The 19,178-nt window shown below is 67.5% G+C and overlaps 2 protein-coding genes across 2 annotated transcripts; both read left to right on the top strand.

Moving 5' to 3' along the window:
* The first annotated feature begins 1,721 nt into the window (after positions 1 to 1,721).
* Positions 1,722 to 8,048, top strand: TGFB1I1 (transforming growth factor beta 1 induced transcript 1). The gene is given in 11 exon segments (XM_050913783.1): positions 1,722 to 1,734; positions 2,548 to 2,623; positions 2,625 to 2,696; positions 3,567 to 3,673; positions 3,866 to 3,962; positions 4,187 to 4,349; positions 4,437 to 4,577; positions 4,974 to 5,147; positions 5,841 to 5,922; positions 6,352 to 6,500; positions 7,078 to 8,048. Coding segments are annotated over 11 exon segments (1,341 nt in total). The 3' UTR covers positions 7,345 to 8,048.
* A 2,239-nt stretch (positions 8,049 to 10,287) lies between these two features.
* On the top strand, positions 10,288 to 18,837 carry LOC127027921 (integrin alpha-M-like). Its single transcript, XM_050913782.1, is given in 32 exon segments — positions 10,288 to 10,346; positions 10,432 to 10,535; positions 10,650 to 10,714; positions 11,151 to 11,253; positions 11,480 to 11,610; positions 11,703 to 11,854; positions 11,952 to 12,105; positions 12,302 to 12,452; positions 12,533 to 12,606; positions 12,719 to 12,815; positions 12,818 to 12,847; positions 13,299 to 13,447; positions 13,535 to 13,675; positions 13,761 to 13,967; positions 14,322 to 14,452; positions 14,539 to 14,696; positions 15,130 to 15,287; positions 15,386 to 15,445; positions 15,448 to 15,516; positions 16,002 to 16,075; positions 16,166 to 16,307; positions 16,819 to 16,926; positions 17,033 to 17,112; positions 17,197 to 17,274; positions 17,423 to 17,504; positions 17,597 to 17,656; positions 17,659 to 17,703; positions 17,814 to 17,897; positions 17,981 to 18,094; positions 18,280 to 18,372; positions 18,517 to 18,627; positions 18,738 to 18,837. Coding segments are annotated over 32 exon segments (3,348 nt in total). The 3' UTR covers positions 18,822 to 18,837.
* Positions 18,838 to 19,178: the final 341 nt, after the last annotated feature.

Genomic DNA, 19,178 nt, shown 5'->3' with positions numbered 1-19,178 from the left:
GGAGGACCCCTTAGACAGAGATGAGGGGGACAAAGAGGTCAGGATTGCTCTCTGAGATCTTGCAGACACCTTTAGGGACCTTGAGGAGATGGAGGACACCTTCAGGGACGTCCACTGGGACCTTAGGGAGGACTTTGTGGACTTTAAGGACATGGCGGACCTTCTTGGGGACCCCTCTATGGGTGTGGGGGACCCCTTCGATGAGGACAAGGAGGACGTGGAGGTCAAGGGACCTCTCTTAGACTCGAGAACACCCATTAATCTTGGAGACATGCTGAAGGACCATAGGGACTTTGGAGAACCCTTAGATGAAGATGAGGACGACATGGAGGTTGAGGGATCCCCTTGGGGTCCTCCTCTAGATGTTAAGACTTTTTTTTGATGATGAAGATGAGTCCAGGGAGGTGGGGGAGCCCCACGAGGACCTTGGGGGTCTCCTCTACATGTTGAGGCCCTTTTTGATGATGAAGACAAGGCTGGGGAGATGGGGAGCCCCCCCATAAGGACTTGGGAACCCCTGTGAGGACCTTGGGGACCTGCTGGAGGACCCTGGGGACCTCACCTAGATGTTGAGGCTTTTTTTGATGATGAAAATGAGGCTGGGGAGGTGGGGGACCCCCCTGGGGACCTTGAGGACCCCCAAGGTGGCACATAGGGTGGTGGCATGAGGGGAGGAGGCCCAGATTTGGGGAGGACAGCACAGTTTCAGGGCGCCCCCCCAGGTGACAGGGGGACCCCCCCCCAGGTTATGGGGTATCCCCACAGTGTCAGGGCAGGGCTACTACGGGAGGGGCGCCCGCTTTCGGGTTGATTTCACGGGGTTTTGGGGTCGTGACTGTAGCGAAGGCAACGCACAATAAAGGAGGTGAAACTGCTCCGGTGTGGTGGGGATGCAGGCGTCCACCCCTCCTCGTCCCGTAACCGTGGACCCAGGCGTCCAGGCCCCCCCCAATATCCCATGGACCCAGGCATCTGGGGCCCACCCCAATATCCCATGGACCCAGGCATCTGGGGCCCACCCCAATATCCCATGGACTCAGGCATCCGGGCCCCCCCAATATCCTGTGGACGCAGGCATCCGGGCCCCCTCGTATCCCATAGACCCAGGCCTCTGCGCCCACCCACCCCCCCCACTCCATATCCCATGAACCGAGGCCTCTGCCCCGCCCTGTATCCCATGGACCCAGGCGTCCGGGCCCCCCCTGCATCCCATGGACCCAGGCCTCCGCCCCCCCTGTATCCCATGGACCCAGGCGTCCGGGCCCCCCCCTGTATCCCATGGACCCGGGCCTCCGCCCCCCTGCATCCCATGGACCCAGGCCTCCGCCCCCCCCGCCCTGTATCCCATGGACCCAGGCGTCCGGGCCCCCCCTGTATCCCATGGACCCGGGCGTCCGGGCCCCCCCTGTATCCCATGGACCCAGGCGTCCGGGCCCCCCCTGCATCCCATGGACCCGGGCGTCCGGGCCCCCCCTGCATCCCATGGACCCAGGCCTCCGCCCCCCCCGCCCTGTATCCCATGGACCCAGGCGTCCGGGCCCCCCCTGTATCCCATGGACCCAGGCCTCCGCCCCCCCGCCCCGTATCCCGTGGACCCAGGCGTCCGGCCACTTCCCCCCCGTATCCCTGGCCGGGACCCAGGCGTCCGGCCGCTTCCATACATGGGCACTGAGGGGCCCGCGCGGGGCGACGTCACGGGGGGGCCGCACCCAGTCCCGGCCATGGACGACCTGGGTAAGAGCCGCGCGCGTCCCTCTGTCCGTCCATCCCTGCTGCCGTCCGTCCGTCCGTCCCTCCGGCCATCCCTAGCGCTGGGAGGCGGCAGGGATGACAGACGTTCAGGGCCCGGACGCCTGGGTCCCCTAGAGGGCACGGGTGCTGGGATGGATGGGTGCCCGGACGCCTGGGTCCCCTAGAGGGCACGGGTGCTGGGATGGATGGGTGCCCGGACGCCTGGGCCCCCTAGAGGGCACGGGTGCTGGGATGGATGGGTGCCCGGACGCCTGGGTCCCTAGAGGGCACGGGTGCTGGGATGGATGGGTGCCCGGACGCCTGGGCCCCTAGAGGGCACGGGTGCTGGGATGGATGGGTGCCCGGACGCCTGGGTCCCCTAGAGGGCACGGGTGCTGGGATGGATGGGTGCCCGGACGCCTGGGCCCCTAGAGGGCACGGGTGCTGGGATGGATGGGTGCCCGGACGCCTGGGTCCCCTAGAGGGCACGGGTGCTGGGATGGATGGGTGCCCGGACGCCTGGGCCCCCTAGAGGGCACGGGTGCTGGGATGGATGGGTGCCCGGACGCCTGGGTCCCCTAGAGGGCACGGGTGCTGGGATGGATGGGTGCCTGGATGCCTGGGCCCCTAGAGGGCACGGGTGCTGGGATGGATGGGTGCCTGGATGCCTGGGCCCCCTAGAGGGCACGGGTGCTGGGATGGATGGGTGCCCGGACGCCTGGGCCCCTAGAGGGCACGGGTGCTGGGATGGATGGGTGCCCGGACGCCTGGGTCCCCCCCGGACGCCTGGGTCCCTCGCCCCACCCCACCTCCCAGACGCCCTATTGGCCGACCTGGAGACGACGACATCGCACCTCGCCCGGCGGCCGGTGCTGCTGACGGACCCGCCGGGGGGGCACCCCCATCCACCCACCCTCCACCCCTGGTGGGGACCCCCCCGGCCACCCCCACCCCCCTACGGCCCGGTGAGCTCAGGGACCCTGGGGCCATGAGGGGCCCTGGGGACGTCGGGCGATGCTGGGGATGTCGGGCAATGCTGGGGACCTTGGGGGCATGGGGGGCTTTGGGGACACACAGGACCTTGGGGGCCGTGGGCATAATGGTGGGGTTTGGGGGACATTGGAGGACCCTGGGGACACTGGGGGCCTTGGGGGCTTTGGGGATGTTGGAGGCTTTGGAGACCTTGGGGCTCTTGGGGACCTTGGGGACATTGAGTGGTGTGGGGACACTGGGGCCCTGAGGGCCCTGGGAACACTGGGCGGTGCTGGGGACCTTGGGGACATGGGGGGCTTTGGGGACATGGGGGAGCTTTGGGGACATGGGGGCTTTGGAGGACTTGGGGACCTTGGGACCATTGGGGGGCCTTGGGGGCTTTGGGGACCTGGAGGATCCTGGGGACATGGGGGTTGGAGATGGGGGACAGTGGGGTCGGGGACCCCTGGGGTGGGGACGGTGGGGACATCAGGGATGAGGACAGGGACTCGGGGAGGACACTGGGGACACGGAGACCTTGAGGACCCCGGGGATGGGGACATTGGGGGTGACAACATCCCAGGTCCCCATTAACCCCCAACGTGCTGGTCCCCAGGCGCCAGGGGGGACACCGAGCAGCTCTACAGGTACGGGGACCTTGGGGACCTGGAGGGAACCTTGGGGACATGGGGGGGGACGTTGGGGACATGGCAGGGGACACTGGGGATATGGGAGGGGACATTGGGGTCATGGGGGGGCAAGGGGGGGGATTTGGGAGGGGAGGATGGAGGGCCAGGGGGGCGCGGCAAGGACCTTGGGGACGCGGAGGGGACGTGCCACCCCCCGGTGTCCCCATCCCCCAGCACGGTGCAGAAGGCCCGGCCACCCCGGCCCCCGCCGGCCCCCCCTGGCCTGGGGGAGCTCGACCGGCTCCTCCGTGACCTCAACGCCACCCACAGCTCCATCGCAGGTACCCCACCCCTGCCACCCCCAAATCCACCCAGGGACCCCAAAATCACCTCCGGCTGCCCCAGACGCCTCCCCGGGCACCCCAAAAGACCCCAGAGCACCCCAAAGAGAACCCTGGGCACCCCAAACCCCCTCAGCCCCCCCCCCCCAAATCACCCTGGGGACCCCCAAAACTGGCCGTGACCCCCTCCAGATGAGATCCTGGCCCAGTTCCCCCCCCTGAAAAGCCCCGAGGGGGTGAAGAGGAAGGAGGCGGCAGATGAGGCTGAAGTCGGGATGTCCCCCCCGCGGTGAGTGTGTGTATGTGACCGGGGGGGGGCAGCAGCACCCCAAAATGGGGTTACCCACCATCAGCACCACCCCAAAATGGGGCTACCCCCATCAGCCCTACCCTAAAAGGGGGGTTACCCCCAGGTGCACCCCAAAATGGGGTTACCCCCCGTCAGCACCACTCCAAAATGGGGGTAACCCCCCATCAGCTGCACCCCAAAACGGGGTCATTCCCAATTACCAGCCCCCCTATCAGCACCACCCCCCCAGAGCTCCCCCCTAACCCTCTCCCTGCCCCCCCAAAGCAGCTCGGGGACCCCCCCGATGCCCCCACCTCGGCCACCTCGGCCACCCAGGAGCTGGACAAGCTGATGGCCTCGCTCTCCGACTTCCACCTCCACCGCACCGTGAGTCCAGGGATTTTCAGGGTGTGTGTCCCCCCTCATTTTACCCTGCACCCCCATAACTCTCTTTTCCCCCCTTCCCACCCCCAGCCCCCCCCAAAAAAGGGGGTTCCTGAGGAAGGGAACCTGGACTCGATGCTGGTGCTGCTGCAGTCAGACCTGAGCCGTCAGGGGATCCCCACGGGGGCGAAGGGGGTTTGTGGGTCCTGCCAGAAGCCCATCGCTGGGAAGGTGGGTTTTGGGGTGCCCCTGGGGGGGAAGGGGAGGGGGCAGGTGGGTGAGGGAGGAAAAAGGGGCGGGGGGTGCCTGGTGTTGCACCCCAAAGTGGGGGCTTCCTTGTGGGCACCTTAAAAGGGGCTGCCTGTGGCTGTGCCCCAAAATGGGGGGGGGGGGTATCCTCTGATGTGCCCCAAAATGGGGTTAGCTTCGTGCATGGCCTAAAGTGGGGGTGCCCTCTGCTGCACCCCAAAAATAGGGCTACCCCCAGCCAGCTGCACCCCCAAAGTGAGGGTGCCCCCTCCCCAGCAGCACCCCAAACCAGACCTCACCCAGCTGGGACCCCAAAATGAGGTGTCATCCCTTGGGACCCCCCCTTTTTCCTTCTCCCTCCTTCCCCCTGCCCCGCAGGTGGTGAGGGCTTTGGGGTGCGCCTGGCACCCCGAGCACTTCGTCTGCGCCCGCTGCGGGGGGGAGCTGGGGGGCGGCAGCTTCTTCGAGAAGGACGGGGCGCCCTACTGCCCGCGGGACTACGGACGGCTCTTCTCCCCCCGCTGCGCCCGCTGCGCCCAGCCCATCCTCGATGTGGGTCAGGGGGACCCCCGGGGGGGCGGGAGGGGGGGCCTCGGGGCAAGGGGACCTTCTGGGGGGCTCTGGGAGCAGTGGGACCCCCTTGGGTGCAATGGGACCTTATGGGGTGCCCTGGGGGGCCCTGGGGGCGGTGGGACCTTCTGGGAGGCAGTGGGAGGCTTGTGGGGTGTGGTGGGGACCCCCTGGGGGGTCCTGGGGAGGTCCTGGGGCGGTGGGACCCCCTTGGGTGTAGTGTGACCTTGTGGGGGGCAGTGGAGTGCCCTGGGGGTGGAGGGACCTTCTGGGGGGCCATGGGACCCCATGGGGTGCAGTGGGACCTGGTGGGATGCTCTGGGGTGCAGTGGGACCTTATGGGGGTCCATGGGAGGCTTGAGGGATACAGGGGGGCATCGTGGGGTGATGTGGGGTGCGGTGGGACCCCCTCGGGTACAGTGGGACCTTGTGGGGTGCAGCGGGGTGCCCTGGGGGTGGTGGGACCTTCTGGGGGGGCTGTGGTAGGCTCGGGGGGGGGGGGGGGCATCATGGGGTGCTGTCAGACCCCCTTGGGTGCAGTGGGACCCCATGGGGTGCAGTGGGGTGTCCTGGGGGCAGTGGGACTCCCTGGGGTGCAGTGGGACCCCGTAGGGTGCGGTGGGACCCCCGGGGGGGCTGGCAGTGACATCCCCATCTCCCTCCCCGCCCCTCCAGAAAATGGTGACGGCGCTGGACAAGAATTGGCACCCAGAGCACTTCTGCTGCGTCAAGTGTGGGCAGCCTTTCGGCGAGGAGGGTGGGTGTCCCTCCGTGTCCCCCCTGTGTCCCCCCCTTGTGTCACCCCCATGTCCCCTCCTGTCCTCCAGGATCGCCTCGTGGCCCCCCATGGCCCCCCGTGTCCCTTCTCTGTCCCGCTGTCCCACTGCGTCCCTGTGGCCTGATCCCATGCTCGCGTGTCCTGGTGTCCCCACAGCTCACCATCCCCACGCTGGTCCCACCACCATCCATCCCCACGTCCCCAGATCTCTCCTCCTCCGTCCCAGCCTCACCACCATGGCCGCATCCCCCGTGTCCCCACATCTCACCACCCCCATGCCCATCTCCCCCATGTCCTCCGTGGCCCCCCACCTCACCATCCCCACGTCCGTGTCTCCCATGTCCCCATGTCCCCATGCCTCCCCGTCCCCGCATTGGCCCCCCGCACCGTCCCCGTGGTGTCCCGCAGGCTTCCTGGAGAAGGATGGCCAGCAGTACTGCCGCCAGGACTTTGCCGAGCTCTTCTCCAGCCGGTGCCGGGGCTGCGGGCGGCCCATCCTGGAGGGCTACATCGCCGCCCTCGAGGGGCTCTGGCACCCCGAGTGCTTTGTCTGCCGGGTGAGGCCCCCGCCACCCCCACGTCCCCACCTCCCCTGGTCCCTGATGTCCCCACGTCCCTGTGTCCCATCCCCAGAAGCACTTCACATCCCACATCCACACCTCCCCTGGTCCCTGATGTCCCCACCTCCCATGTCCCGCCTCCAGGAGCACTTCACATCCCACGTTCCCACCTCCCTGGTCCCTCATGTCCCCACGTCCCTGTGTCCCATCCCCAGAAGCACTTCACATCCCACGTCCCCACCTCCCCTGGTCCCTCATGTCCCCACGTCCCTGTGTCCCATCCCCAGAAACACTTCACATCCCACATCCACACCTCCCCTGGTCCCTCATGTCCCCACGTCCCCGTGTCCCATCCCCAGAAGCACTTCACATCCCACGTCCCCACCTCCCCTGGTCCCTCATGTCCCCACGTCCCCGTGTCCCATCCCCAGAAACACTTCACATCCCACATCCACACCTCCCCTGGTCCCTCATGTCCCCACGTCCCCGTGTCCCATCCCCAGAAGCACTTCACATCCCACGTCCCCACCTCCCCTGGTCCCTCATGTCCCCACCCCTGTGTCCCTGTCCCCAGGAGTGCTTCGCGCCCTTCGTGGGGGGCAGCTTCTTCGAGGATGGTGGCCACCCCTACTGCGAGCGGCACTTCCACGCCCGGCGGGGCTCGCTGTGCCGGGGCTGTGGGGAACCCATTGCCGGCCGGTGCGTCACCGCGATGGCCCAACGCTTCCATCCCGAGCACTTTGTCTGCGCCTTCTGCCTCCGGCCCCTCTCCAAGGGCACCTTCCAGGAGCAGGAGGGCAAGCCCTACTGCCAGCCATGCTTCCTCCGCCTCTTCGGGTGAGGCCACCATGGCCCCCCCCAGCCCCACCGATGGTGCCCCATGGTGTAGGGTGCCCCACAGAGGTCCAATGGACACCCCACGACCACCACAGGAACATCCCATGGGTGCCCCGTTGCATGGGATACACCATTGAGGTGGTCGTCAAGGTGCCCCATGGTGCTTGGAGGCCTCATGCATGGGGATCTGGCACCCTTGAGGTGCCCCATGGTGTGGGGTGCCCCACAGAGGTCCAGTGGACACCCCACAACCACCACAAGAACATTCCATGCGTGAACCATTGGATGGGGTGCACCACTGGGGTGGTCATGGAGGTGTCTTGGGGCACTTGGAGGCCTCATGCACGGGACCCTTGAGGTGTGCAAGAGTGTAGGGTGCCCCACAGAGATTGAATGGGCACCCCATGACCATCCCATGGGTGCCCCACTGGGATGCTCCATGGAGGTGGTCATGGAGGTGCCCCCATGGTGCCTGGGAGCCTCACATGGGGGTCCATCACCCCTGAGCTGCCCTGTGGTGTGGGGCGCCTGATAAATACCCCATGGGGGTCCCATGGGTGCTCCACGGTGCGGTGTGACCCACAGATCCGTCCATGGACTTGCCCCGTGCCATGGGGTGACCATGGATCTGGCCCAGGACTTGCTCCACAGCATGGGGTGGTCTCTGTGCATGGTGCAGGACTGGAAGCACTGGGGGGCGCTGATGGTCCTGGTGGGGCACTGGGGGGTAACCGGGGGGCACTGGGGGCCTCCGTGGGTCGCACTTGCTCTTTGCTTGCACATGCCAAAGCCTTTGTATTTGAGGGGGGGGATGAGGGGCAGTTGGGGGATCAGTGGGGCAAGTTGGGTGTCTCTGAGGTAGGTTATTGATCTGGGGGGGTCCCTGGAGAGGGTTGGGGGCAGTGGGAGGGTCTATGCAACTGTTTATGGGTCTGAGGGGTCTCTGGGGAAGGTTGGGAGGGTCTATGGGACCATTTGAGAGGCAATTGTGGGTCTATGGGGCAGGCTTTGGGTCGAGGGGGATCAATGGGGCAGGTTGGTGGGAAAGAGGAGGTCTCTGGGGCAGCTGTGGGTCTATGAGGCCGTTTGGGGAGCACTTGGGAGGATCCCTGGGGCAGTAGAGGGAGGATCTATGGGGCTGTTTGGAGGATCTATGGGGCAGTAGGGGGAGGATCTATGGGGCAGGCGGGGGGAGACGCAGCACCGGGCGCACGCGGCTGAACGTGGACAATAAACACCCGCAGCACAACTGCAACGTGCGGAGTGAGCCCAGCCTCGCTGGGGACCCCGGCGTCCGGGCGCCCGGTTTGGGTCCGTTTCACCCCCTTCCAGCTCAGTTTCACCCCCTCGTCAATTTCACCTCGCTGTGGGTCAATTTCACTCCCTTTGGGGTCACTGCTTGCCCCCATTTGGGTCAAGTTCACCCAGTTTGGGGTCAGTTTCACACTTTTGGTGCAATTTTGCCCATTTCTGGGTCAATTTTGCCCATTTTTCATGCCGATTTCACCCCCTTTTGGGTCAGTTTCAGTCACCTTGGGTCAACTTTGCCTCCTTTTGGCCTCCCACTTTGGGCCCATTTCACCCAGTTTGGGGCCATTTTCACTCTCTTTGGTGTCAGTGCTCCCAGTTGTGGGTCGATTTCTCCTAGTTTGGGGGCATTTTCACCAAACAAGGGCTGTTTTCCCCCCACTCCGGAGGTTATTTCACCCAATTTTGGGTCTAGTTCGCCCGCTTTGGGGCCAATTTCACCCACTTTGGGGCTGTTTCATGCGGGTTTGGGTCTGTTTCCTTCCCTTTCGGGGTCAATTTCACGCTGTTTCTGCCAATTCCACCCTCTTTCCGGTCAGTTTTCCCCCTTTTTGGATCAATTTCACTCTGTTTCAGCCCATTTCCCCCCTTCACCCTTTTGGGTCCATTTCGCCCGATTTCTCCTAATTTCCCCCCCAATTCGGGGCTGATCGCATGGGACACCCCTACCTGCCAGGACCGACCCATGTGACACCCCGCGGCCCCCCCGCCTCGCACAAGGGCCCCTGCACGTCTGCGGACCCAGGCATCCGGGGGACTGTTGCAGGGACCCAGGCGTTCGGGCCCCATACGTGTGGGTTTGGCGCTGGCCGCCCCGGCTATAAATAACCCCGACCGCTTCCTGCTACCCATGGATGCCGCGCTGGGGGGCTGCAGGGTCTCTGCCCAGTGGGGGGGGGGGGGAGCTGAGTTGGGGTCACCCCCATTTGGGGGTGCAGCTGATTGGGGTCAACCCCATCTTCGGGTGCAGCTGGCTGGGGCGGGGGGGGGGGTGTCACCGCGATTTGGGGTGCCCCTCATTGGGGTCAACCCCCTTTCGGGGTGCAGCTGGTTGGGGTTAACCCCATTTTGGGGTGCAGCTCATTTGGGGTTACCCCCATTTGGGGGTGCAGCTGGCTGGAGGGGGGGGTCACCCCCATTTCAGGTGCACCTTATTGGAGTCACCCCCATTTTGGGGCACAACTGAGCTGGGGCAATCCCTGTTTCGGGTTGCAGCACGTGGTGGGTGCCCCTCCCCCCCAGCCCCCCCACAGCCCCACGCCTCCACCCCTCTCACTTCTCCTTCCCAGCACGCCGGGGCGGCCACCATGCACCCATGGGTGCTGCTTGCAGTGCTCTGCACAGGTGGGGGCAGAACACCTGGGTCCCCTGGGGGGCTGGCGGGGGGGGGGGGGGGGAGGGATGGAAGTCCCTGGGTGCCTGGGTCCCCTGGGGGGATGGAAGTCCCTGGGTGCCTGGGTCCCCTGGGGGTTGGGTGGGGGAGGAATGGGGGTCCCTGGATACCTGGGTCCCCTGGCGAGGAAGTGTTGGGGGATTGGGGGGGGGGGGGAGTGCCCAGATGCCTGGGTCCCCTCCTCCACCCCCTCCTCCCCCAGGGCTGCCCCCCACCCTCGGCTCCGGACTGGACGAGGAGTCAGTGATGGTTTTTCGGGGCGCGGGGGACTCCTTCGGGCACAGCGTGGCCGAGGTCGACGGCGGGTAGGTGCCCCCCCCATCACCCTTGGGTGCCCCCTCCTCCCCCATGGGACACCCCCTGACCACCCCCCCTCTACCCCCACTCTAGGGTGCTGGTGGGGGCCCCCCTGGAGCCGGGAGGGGCCGGTGAGACGGGACGGGTCTATCGGTGCTGGTTCAGGACTGGGAACTGCCAGGATGTCCCCGTCACTGGTAGGATGCTGGGGTGTCTCCCCCGGATGCCTGAGTCCCCTGGGAGGGGTGTGGGGGCGGAGAGGGGGCAGCCCAGATGCCTGGGTCCCCCATCATGCCCCTCTCCCCCCAAAGCCCCCCCAGAGGTGACCTCCATGTCTCTGGGCCTGTCCCTGGCGGCCCATGGATCCCAGCTCCTGGTGGGTCCCGTCTCCGTCGTGACGGTCGATGGGGTGATGGGGTGGCCGGGGGGGAGGGGGGCACGACAGTGGGGTTGGGAGGCTCTGGGGAGGTGAGTCCATCACCCCCAGTGAGGGGGCCCAGTGGGATCTCCTGGGCTCTCTTGGGGTCTGCTAGGGTCTCTTGGGGTCTACTAGGGGCTATTGGGATCTACTGGGGTCTGTTGGGATCTACTGGGGTCTGCCAAGGTCTACTAGGGGCTATTGGGGTCTTTTGGGGTCTACTAGGGTCTATTGGGATCTACTGGGGTCTGCCACAGTCTACTGGGGTTCTGTTGGGGTCTACTAGGGTCTATTGGGGTCTCTTGAGGTCTACTGGGACCTACTGGAGAATATTGGGATCTATTGGGGTCTGGGGGGTTGAGGGAATATGGCGTCACCCTGTCTTGGGCCACAGGCATGCGGCCCCACGGCGCGGAGGGCCTGTGGGGTGAACATGGAGCTGCGGGGGCTCTGCTTCCTCCTGCCTGCAGGGAACACACTGCCCGCCGCCCTGCCAGGTATGAGGGGGCCCCGACACTGGGGTGAGGGGCCCTCTGGGGTAAGGAAAGCCTGACACTGGGGTAGATGGGCTCTATGGGGTTGATATGGGGTGGAGAAGACCGGATGCAAGGGTAGATGGGTCCTACAGGTTGGTGAAGACCTGACGCTGGGATAGATGGGCCCCGCAGGGTCAAGCTGTGCATCTTTCCCTCCGCCACCCCCCATTTCTCCCCCCTGACCCAGGTTGCCCCATGAAGGCCTCTGACATCGTCTTCCTCATGGACGGTTCAGGCAGCATCATGACCCCTGACTTCGAGAGGATGAAGACCTTCATCACCCAGGTCATGAGCCGGTTTGAGAGCACTGACACCCGTGTAGGTGCCACCCCTCCTAGGGCTGGGTCCCGGGCACCCATGGGTGGCCTGATCCTGCTCCATCACATGTCCTCCCCTTCCCCCCCGGCCAGTTTGCCCTCATGCAGTTCTCCAGTACGTCCACCCTCCATTTTGACTTCGCCACCTTTGCCCGATTGTCCCCGGCGGAGCGGGTGAAGGAGGTCCACCGCATCACGCAGAGCAGAGGGACCACCTGCACGGCCACTGCTATCCAGACCGTGGTGTAGGTCCCACCCTCAGAGCCATCCTGCCCCCTCTCCCCGCCTCGGGGCCACCCCGTCATCCCGAGAAGACCATCCCTTCCCTCCACCCCGGGGCAGGAGGCAACTGTTCACCCTGAGGAAGGGAGCCCGGGAAGGTGCCCACAGGATCCTCATTGTGGTGACGGATGGGCAGAAGTTTGGGGACCTGCTGGACTATGGAGAGGTCATCCCCGAAGCGGCGCATGCGGGGATCATCCGCTATGCCATTGGGGTGAGTGAGCACTGTCCAAACATCTCCATCCATCCATTTCCAAACATCTCCATCCATCCATCCATCCAACCTTCTCCATCCATTCTATTCATGTCCGTCCATCCCTCCCTCTCCAAACACCCGTCCATCCGTCCCTCCTTCCCTCCCTCCCCAATCCTCTCCCTCCCTCCATCCGGCCATCCTTCTCCGACCACAGGTGGGCAGCGCCTTTGTGACTCCAGACGCCGTAGAAGAGCTCCACACCATCGCCTCCAAACCCAGCAAGGACCACGTCTTCCGGGTGGACAACTTTGACGCCCTGCAGGGCATCCAGAACCAGCTGCAGGAGAAGATCTTCGCCATCGAGGGTACCGGGGAGCCGGGGGGTGGCTGGAGGGCGGCCGAGGGGGGCAGCTGGTGCCCCCCGCTCACCCCTGCCTCTCCCCAGGCACCCAGTCCGCCCACAGCAGCTCCTTCCAGCTGGAGATGGCCCAGGAGGGCTTCAGCGCCCTGCTCACCCCCGTGAGTGTCCTCCGGCCACCCAAGACCGTCCCTATGCCCGTGGGGTGTCCCTGGGGCAGGACTGACTCCTCTCCGCCCACCACTGTCGCCCTCCCCGTCTTTACTGGGGCAGGAGGGGCCTGTACTGGGAGCGGTGGGCGCCTACGACTGGTCCGGAGGGGTCTTTGTCTACGGCAGGAGTGGGGAGACCACCTTCGTCAACGTGTCCCGAGCCGCCGGGACATGAACGACGCCTACTTGGGTAAGGGCTTCCCGAGACGGGGACGGACGGGTCCCCGCCAGGGTCCCGGGGATGGGGGTGTCCCCGGTGAGGGTCCCGGGGATGTCGGTGTCCTCTGGAGGGTCCCAGGGACACGTCAGCACGCTCAGGGGGGTTGTGGGCAGAAGTCCATGTCCCTGTCAGGATCCTCACCATGTTCCTGGGGGCATTGGTGTCCCCATGGGGATCTGGGGGATGTTGGTGTCCCCACGAGGTCCAGGGGACACGAGCATCCCCACAAGAGACTTTGGGACGTTGGTGCCCTCGTGAGGTCCTGGAGACATCAGCATCCCCACAAGGTTCCTGGGGACGTTGGTGCTCTCGTGAGGGCCCTGGGTGCACTGGGGCCCCTGGGGACGTCAGCATCCCCGCACGGCTCCTGGGGCCGCTGGCACCCCCGGGAGGGTCCCCCGCTGACCCCCGCTGTGACCAGGCTATGCGGCCGAGTCCCTGTCCCTGGTGGGCAGGCGGGCGCTGGCGCTGGGGGCCCCCCGCTACCGCCACGTTGGCCGCCTCCTCCTCTTCCACCTCCGCGGCCCCCGGGCTGCCTGGGAGCTCCTGGCCGATGCCACGGGGCCGCAGGTAAGGGCGGGGACACAGGGAGGGGACGGGGGAGTGCCGGGGAGGGGGGAACCCCCCAGCCAGCCCCATGGCCGCTTCTCCCCGCAGGTGGGCTCCTACTTCGGGGCCTCCCTGTGCGCCCTGGACCCCGACGGGGACGGCTCCGCCGAGGTGGTGCTGGTGGGGGCCCCCATGTTCTACGGGGCCGGCAGCGGGGGCCGCGTGGCCGTCTGCCCCCTGAGGGCGAAGGTAGGGGACCCCCGCCCCGCCCTGCCCCACCCCACCCCGCCCCAGGGTGGGCAGAGGGGGGCACCCAGAGCCTCGTCCCCCCCAGGGTGGCCAGCTGCGGTGCCAGCAGATGCTGCAGGGACAGCCCGGCCACCCCTTGGGGCGCTTTGGGGCCAGCCTGGCTCGGCTGGGGGACGTTGACGGGGACCAGTGGCCCGACGTGGCTGTGGGGGCCCCGCTGGAGGACGAGGAGCGGGGGGCCATCTACATCTTCCGTGGGAAGCGGGGCGGCGTCGCCTCCCAGTACAGCCAGGTGAGACCCCCCCCCACCCCTGGTCCTGGGGATGTCCCACGTCATGGGTGCCTGGTGGGTGACAGAGAGGTCCCGGGTGCTGGGGACGTCCTGGGTGCTGGAGAAACCTTGGATGCTGGAGACGTCTTGGGTGGTGGAGAGGTCCTGGGTGCTGGCCACACCTTGGGCGCTGAAGAGATCTTGGGCGCTGGAGGGGTCTCGGGCGATGAAGACGTCTTGCGTGCTGGAGACGCTCCGGGTGCCCAGGACGTCCTGGAAGCTAGAGACGCTCCAGCCCCTGAAGATGTCCCAGGTGCTGGGAACGTCTTGGGCGCCAGGGATGTCTCACCCGCTTGGGTGCCTCTGTCTCCCCAGCGCATCTCAGGCGCCCAGTTCTCCAGCGGGCCACGCTATTTCGGCCAGGCCATCAGCGGTGGCCAGGACCTGACGGGGGACAGGCTGCCGGACGTGGCCGTGGGCGCCCAGGGACAGGTCCTGCTGCTCAGGTACGCCCGGGGGACCCACCCGGCACCTTCCACGGCCGGGAGGAAGCAGTGGCCGCCACCGCCTCCCCTCCGGTTGTTACCGCCAGGTCCCAGCCGCTGCTCAGGGTCCGCGTGACGGTGGCTTTCCAGCCCCAGGAGATCCCCGCGGCCGCCTTCGACTGTCAGGAGGAGGAAGCGCTCAAGGGGGAAGTGGCCAAGGCTCAGATCTGCTTCCTCAGCACCAAGAAGACGCCCGACAGCTTTGGTGAGACCCCCCAGAAGTCCATCTGGAACCCCAAAGCATCTGCAGGTGTCCCCAGGACGCCCCAGGAGAGTACAAGCCCCCTCCCCACCTTCTCAAGACCCCCAGAAGTCCCTGTTGTGGCCTCCTAAATCCCCTCCAGATGTCCTCAAAACCCACCAGAAGCCTGTCTGGCCTCCCAAAGCCCCTCCAGACGCCTGCCAAGCCCCCCAGGTCTCCCTCTGGCCTCCCAGAGCCGCTCCAGACGTCCTCAGGATCCCCAGTCCCCCTCCGGCGGTCCCCAAAGCCCCCAGAAGTCCACATGGCCTCCTAAACCTCCTCCAGATGTCCTCAAGACCCTCTGAAATCCCTCTGGCTCTCCGTCTCCCCCTTTCCCGCTGTCCCGGGGGGCTGCCAGAGACCCCGGCCACCCACCTTCCCCTCCCTTTCCCCGCAGGCAGCCAACTTTCCACCACCCTCCGGTACCAGGCGGCCCTGGACCCCAGCCGGGCAATGGTCCGGGCCGTCTTTGCCGGCAGCGCCGCCGCCGTCCGCAACGGGACCCTCCGACTGGGCGTGGGACAGAGGTGCGAGACCTTTGCCATCGCCTTCACGGTGGGTGTCGGGAAAGGCCCCGGCGGGGTGGTCCGGGGGTGGCCCTACAGCCCCACGGCCCCAGCCTGGGGACACGGTCGTCACTCTGTGCCGGGCAGGGGTGCCCACGGGACACGCTGACCCCCCTGGTGCTGCGCCTCACCTACGATGCCACGGGGACCCCATCGAGGTGGCCGGGGGCCTGCGGCCAGCCTTGAGCGAGGACTCGGAGATGGTGGCCGTGGGCACGGTAGGGGCTGGGGGACACCCCACGGCGGCGGCGCAGGAGGGGAGCAGTGGTGGGGCGTAGGGTTGGGGGGTGTGGAGGGACGGAGGGCTGGAAGGAGCGGTGGGATGGACAGAAGGACAAGAGGGAGGAGGGAGAGATGGATCCACGGACAGAAGGGAGGTGGGATGGATGGACGGAAGGGAGGATGGGAGGAACCAAGGGAAGATGGGAGGAAGGGAGGAGGGATAGACGCGTGGACAGGAGGGAGGACGGACAGAAGGACGGAGGGCCAGGTGGATAGAGGGGTGGGAGGAAGGAAGGACACGTGGAAGGAGATCCACGCGTGGGGAGGGTTGGAAGGACCTAGGAGAGCCAGGGTGGGTGGGTGGACAGGGACGGACAGACGGCTGGCTGAGGGGTGGGAGGACGAAGGAGAGGAAGGGCGGACAGACAGGCAGCCGCCTGGGGGATGGACGGACGGACGGACGGACGGGGCATCTCCTCAGCTGCCCTTCGAGAAGGACTGCGGCGCTGACAACATCTGCGTCGACGACCTCCAGATCTCCTTCAACTTCTCGGGGTAGGTCCCCCCCGTTCCCCGTGTCGGGGGACACCCGTGGATGCCGGGGTCCACCCCCGCCTGCCCCCACCCGCCACTGCCCCCCCCCAGGCTGGAGACCATTGTGGTGGGGGTGACCGACGTGGTGGACATCACCGTCACCCTCCGCAACCACGGGGAGGACTCGTACGGGGCCACCGTCCAGCTGCATCACGCCGAGGCCCTCTCCTACCGCAAGGCCGTGGTGCTCCAGGTACCCCCACCCCCGCCAACCCCCCCAAATTCTTCAGAGCCTCCAAGACCCCCCAGAAGTCTCAAAGACCCTCCAGAAGTGCCTTTGGCCTCCTGAAGCCTCCCCAGATGACCTCAAGACCATCTGCAAGTTCATGTGGATGCCCAACTCCCCTCCCGATGTCCTCTAGACCCGCTAGAAGCCCATGTGGCCCATCAAACCCTCCCCAGATGTCCTCAAGACACCCAAAGCCCCTCCAGATGTCCTCAAGACCTCCCAGATATCCATTTGTCCACCCAAAACCCTCCCAGGTGTCCCCCAAGCCCCCCAGAAGCCCGTATGGCCTCCTAACCCCTTCCAGATGCCCTCAAGACGCCCCAGAAGCCCATATGGCCTCCTAACCCCCTCCAGATGCCCTCAAGCCCCCCAGAAGCCCGTCTGGCCTCCAGCCCTCCTCCAGACGTCCCCTCACCCCCCCAGGTTGTCTTGCCCACCCCCGTCCCCACCCCTGACACCCCCCGGGCATTCTCAGTCCTCCAGGAGGTCCGCGTCCCTGAACTGCAACTCGGAGCCGGCGGAGGGACCGCGGCGCAGGACCCTCTGCCTCGTCAACCACCCTATCTTCCGCCCCGGTGCCGAGGTAGGGGGGTCCCCGGCCTCCCCGCATCCCCCCAGCCCGCTTGGGCCCTCGGGGACGTTGCCGTGAGGTGGGTCAGGGGGTGATGCCCGGGCGCCCCGTCCCGCAGGTCGTGTTCACCGTCACCCTGGACGTGCCCCACGGCGCGGAGCTGGGGGCCGTGCTGGAGGTGGTGGCCAATGCCAGCAGGTGAGGGGCAGGGGCACAGGGGCTGCGGGGTGGGGGGCGGGCGGCGGGGGGTGAGGTGACCCACGCGACACCCCTCTGCCGCAGCGACAACGGGGCGCCGGGCGGCCGGGGGCAGCGCGCTGAGATCCCGGTGAAGTACGGCGTCTTCCTCGTCCTCACCAGGTAGGGGCTGCCACCTCCCCGGGCCACCACCGCCCCACCCGTGCCCCCTGCCCCCGTGTTCCCAACGGGCATCAGCCCCCATCCCTGGTCCCTGATGTGTGCCCCCCCCCTCGCGCCCCCCCCACGTCCCCCCTCTTGTCCCCACCAGCGCCCTGGAATCCACCAAGTACGTCAACGTCTCGACCCGCGCGGGGGCCCCCACCAGCGCCCCCGTCACCCACCGCTACGAGGTGAGGGGGGGGAGCGAGGGGGGTGGTCCCGGACGCCTGGGTCCCCCGTCCCGCCGGGGGTCCCGTCCCCACCGTCCCCCTCCCCGCGGCAGGTGAAGATCTTGGGCCAGCGGGGCCTCCCCATCAACGTCACCTTCCTGGTCCCCACGGCCCTGGGGGGACCCCGCTGTGGGACGAGGTGGACGTCACCCCCGACCAGGTAACGGCCCCCTGCCCCGCTGCCCCCCGAAACGGGGGTGACCCCGAAGCAGGGGCAGCCCAGAAAGGGGGTCCCCAGCACAGGGGTCCCCCCACCTGCCCCCCCCACAGCAGGAGCTGGCGCAGTGCCGGGTGGTGGCCGAGCACCCGGGGGTCCCCGACGTCCCCCAGCGGCTGCAGGAGCGCCCGCTGCTGGTGAGTGCCGGCCCCCCGGGGACGTGGGGCAGGGGGTGCCCCCAGCCCCCTGTCACTCCCCACCCCTCTCCCCCCCCGCCCAGGACTGCGCCGTGGCCGCCTGCCGGGAGCTGCAGTGCCAGGTCCGGGAGCTGGAGCCCCCCCGGGCCCTGGGCTTCAGCCTCGGGGGAAGCCTGGCCCTGGGCTGGGTGGCATCGGTAAGGGGGCAGCCGTGGGGCAGCCGTGGGGCAGCCGTGGGGCAGCCGGGGTGGGGGGTGCCCCGCCGGCTGCCCGGGGTCGAGGGGCAAACCAGGGACGGGGAGGGTGCCCTGGGGCGGCGGGGCACCCCACAGCTGCCCCCCATGCCCCACGGCTGCCCCCCGTCTCCCCCCCCACACCCCAGACCCAGCAGCCCAAGGTGGTCGTGCAGAGCTCAGGCCGGGTCCTCTACGACGTGGGGCGCTACTGGAACACCGCGGGGGGGCCCCAGCTCCAGGTGCGCCCGGACGCCTGGGTCCATGGGGGGCGGTGGGGTGGGGGTCCCGGACGCCTGGGTCCGTGGGGGGTGGTGGGGCAGGGTGGGGGGGGGCCCGGACGCCTGGGTCCCTCTGTCAGCCCACCCCCAACCCCCCCCCCGCAGGTGCAGACGGAGGTGGAGCGCCTGGAGACCCCCAACCCGCTGCCCCTCATCCTGGGGGGCACCGTGGGGGGGCTCGTCCTGCTGGGCCTGGTGGCTCTGGTGCTCTACAAGGTGAGGGGGCGGGGCCTGGGAGAGCCCCGCCCGCATGGGATGGGGGCGGGGCCTCCTCCCCTCCCCCACCCCGCGCTCATCTCCCCCCTCCCCCTCTCCCCCCCCCCCAGGTGGGCTTCTTCAAGCGCCGCTACAAGGAGCTCATGGCGGGTGACGGGACCCCCACGGCCCCCCTGGGCGACCCCCAGGAGTGAGGCGGGAAAAGCGGGGTGCCCGGATGCCTGGGTCCTCCCAAATTTCGGGGGGGGGTGGGGGGTGGGGGGTGTCACCCCCCTTTTTGCAGCCACCAATAAAGCCGCTCGGATGCTGGACCCCCCCTCCATCTCAGCCTGAAGTTGGGGGGGGGTCACGCTGGACACCTGTGTCCCCTGGGGAGCCCTGTGACCCCCTCGTCCCTCCCGAGGACCCAGGCATCCGGGGCCCCCCCTTGTCCGGCCCCTCACCCCTCGCCCGGGTCTATATTTAACCCGCGTCTATATTTAACACGTGCACCGAGCTGGGGCCGGGCCTCAGCCCATTGGCCGGGCCGGGGGGTGCCGTGGGGCCGGGGT

This window comes from Gymnogyps californianus, unplaced genomic scaffold (genome assembly GCF_018139145.2).
Source record: "Gymnogyps californianus isolate 813 unplaced genomic scaffold, ASM1813914v2 HiC_scaffold_107, whole genome shotgun sequence".
NCBI classification, from domain to species: Eukaryota; Metazoa; Chordata; class Aves; order Accipitriformes; family Cathartidae; genus Gymnogyps; species Gymnogyps californianus.
Note: the sequence above shows the minus strand (reverse complement) of the source record. Positions and strands in the feature narration are given on the sequence as shown.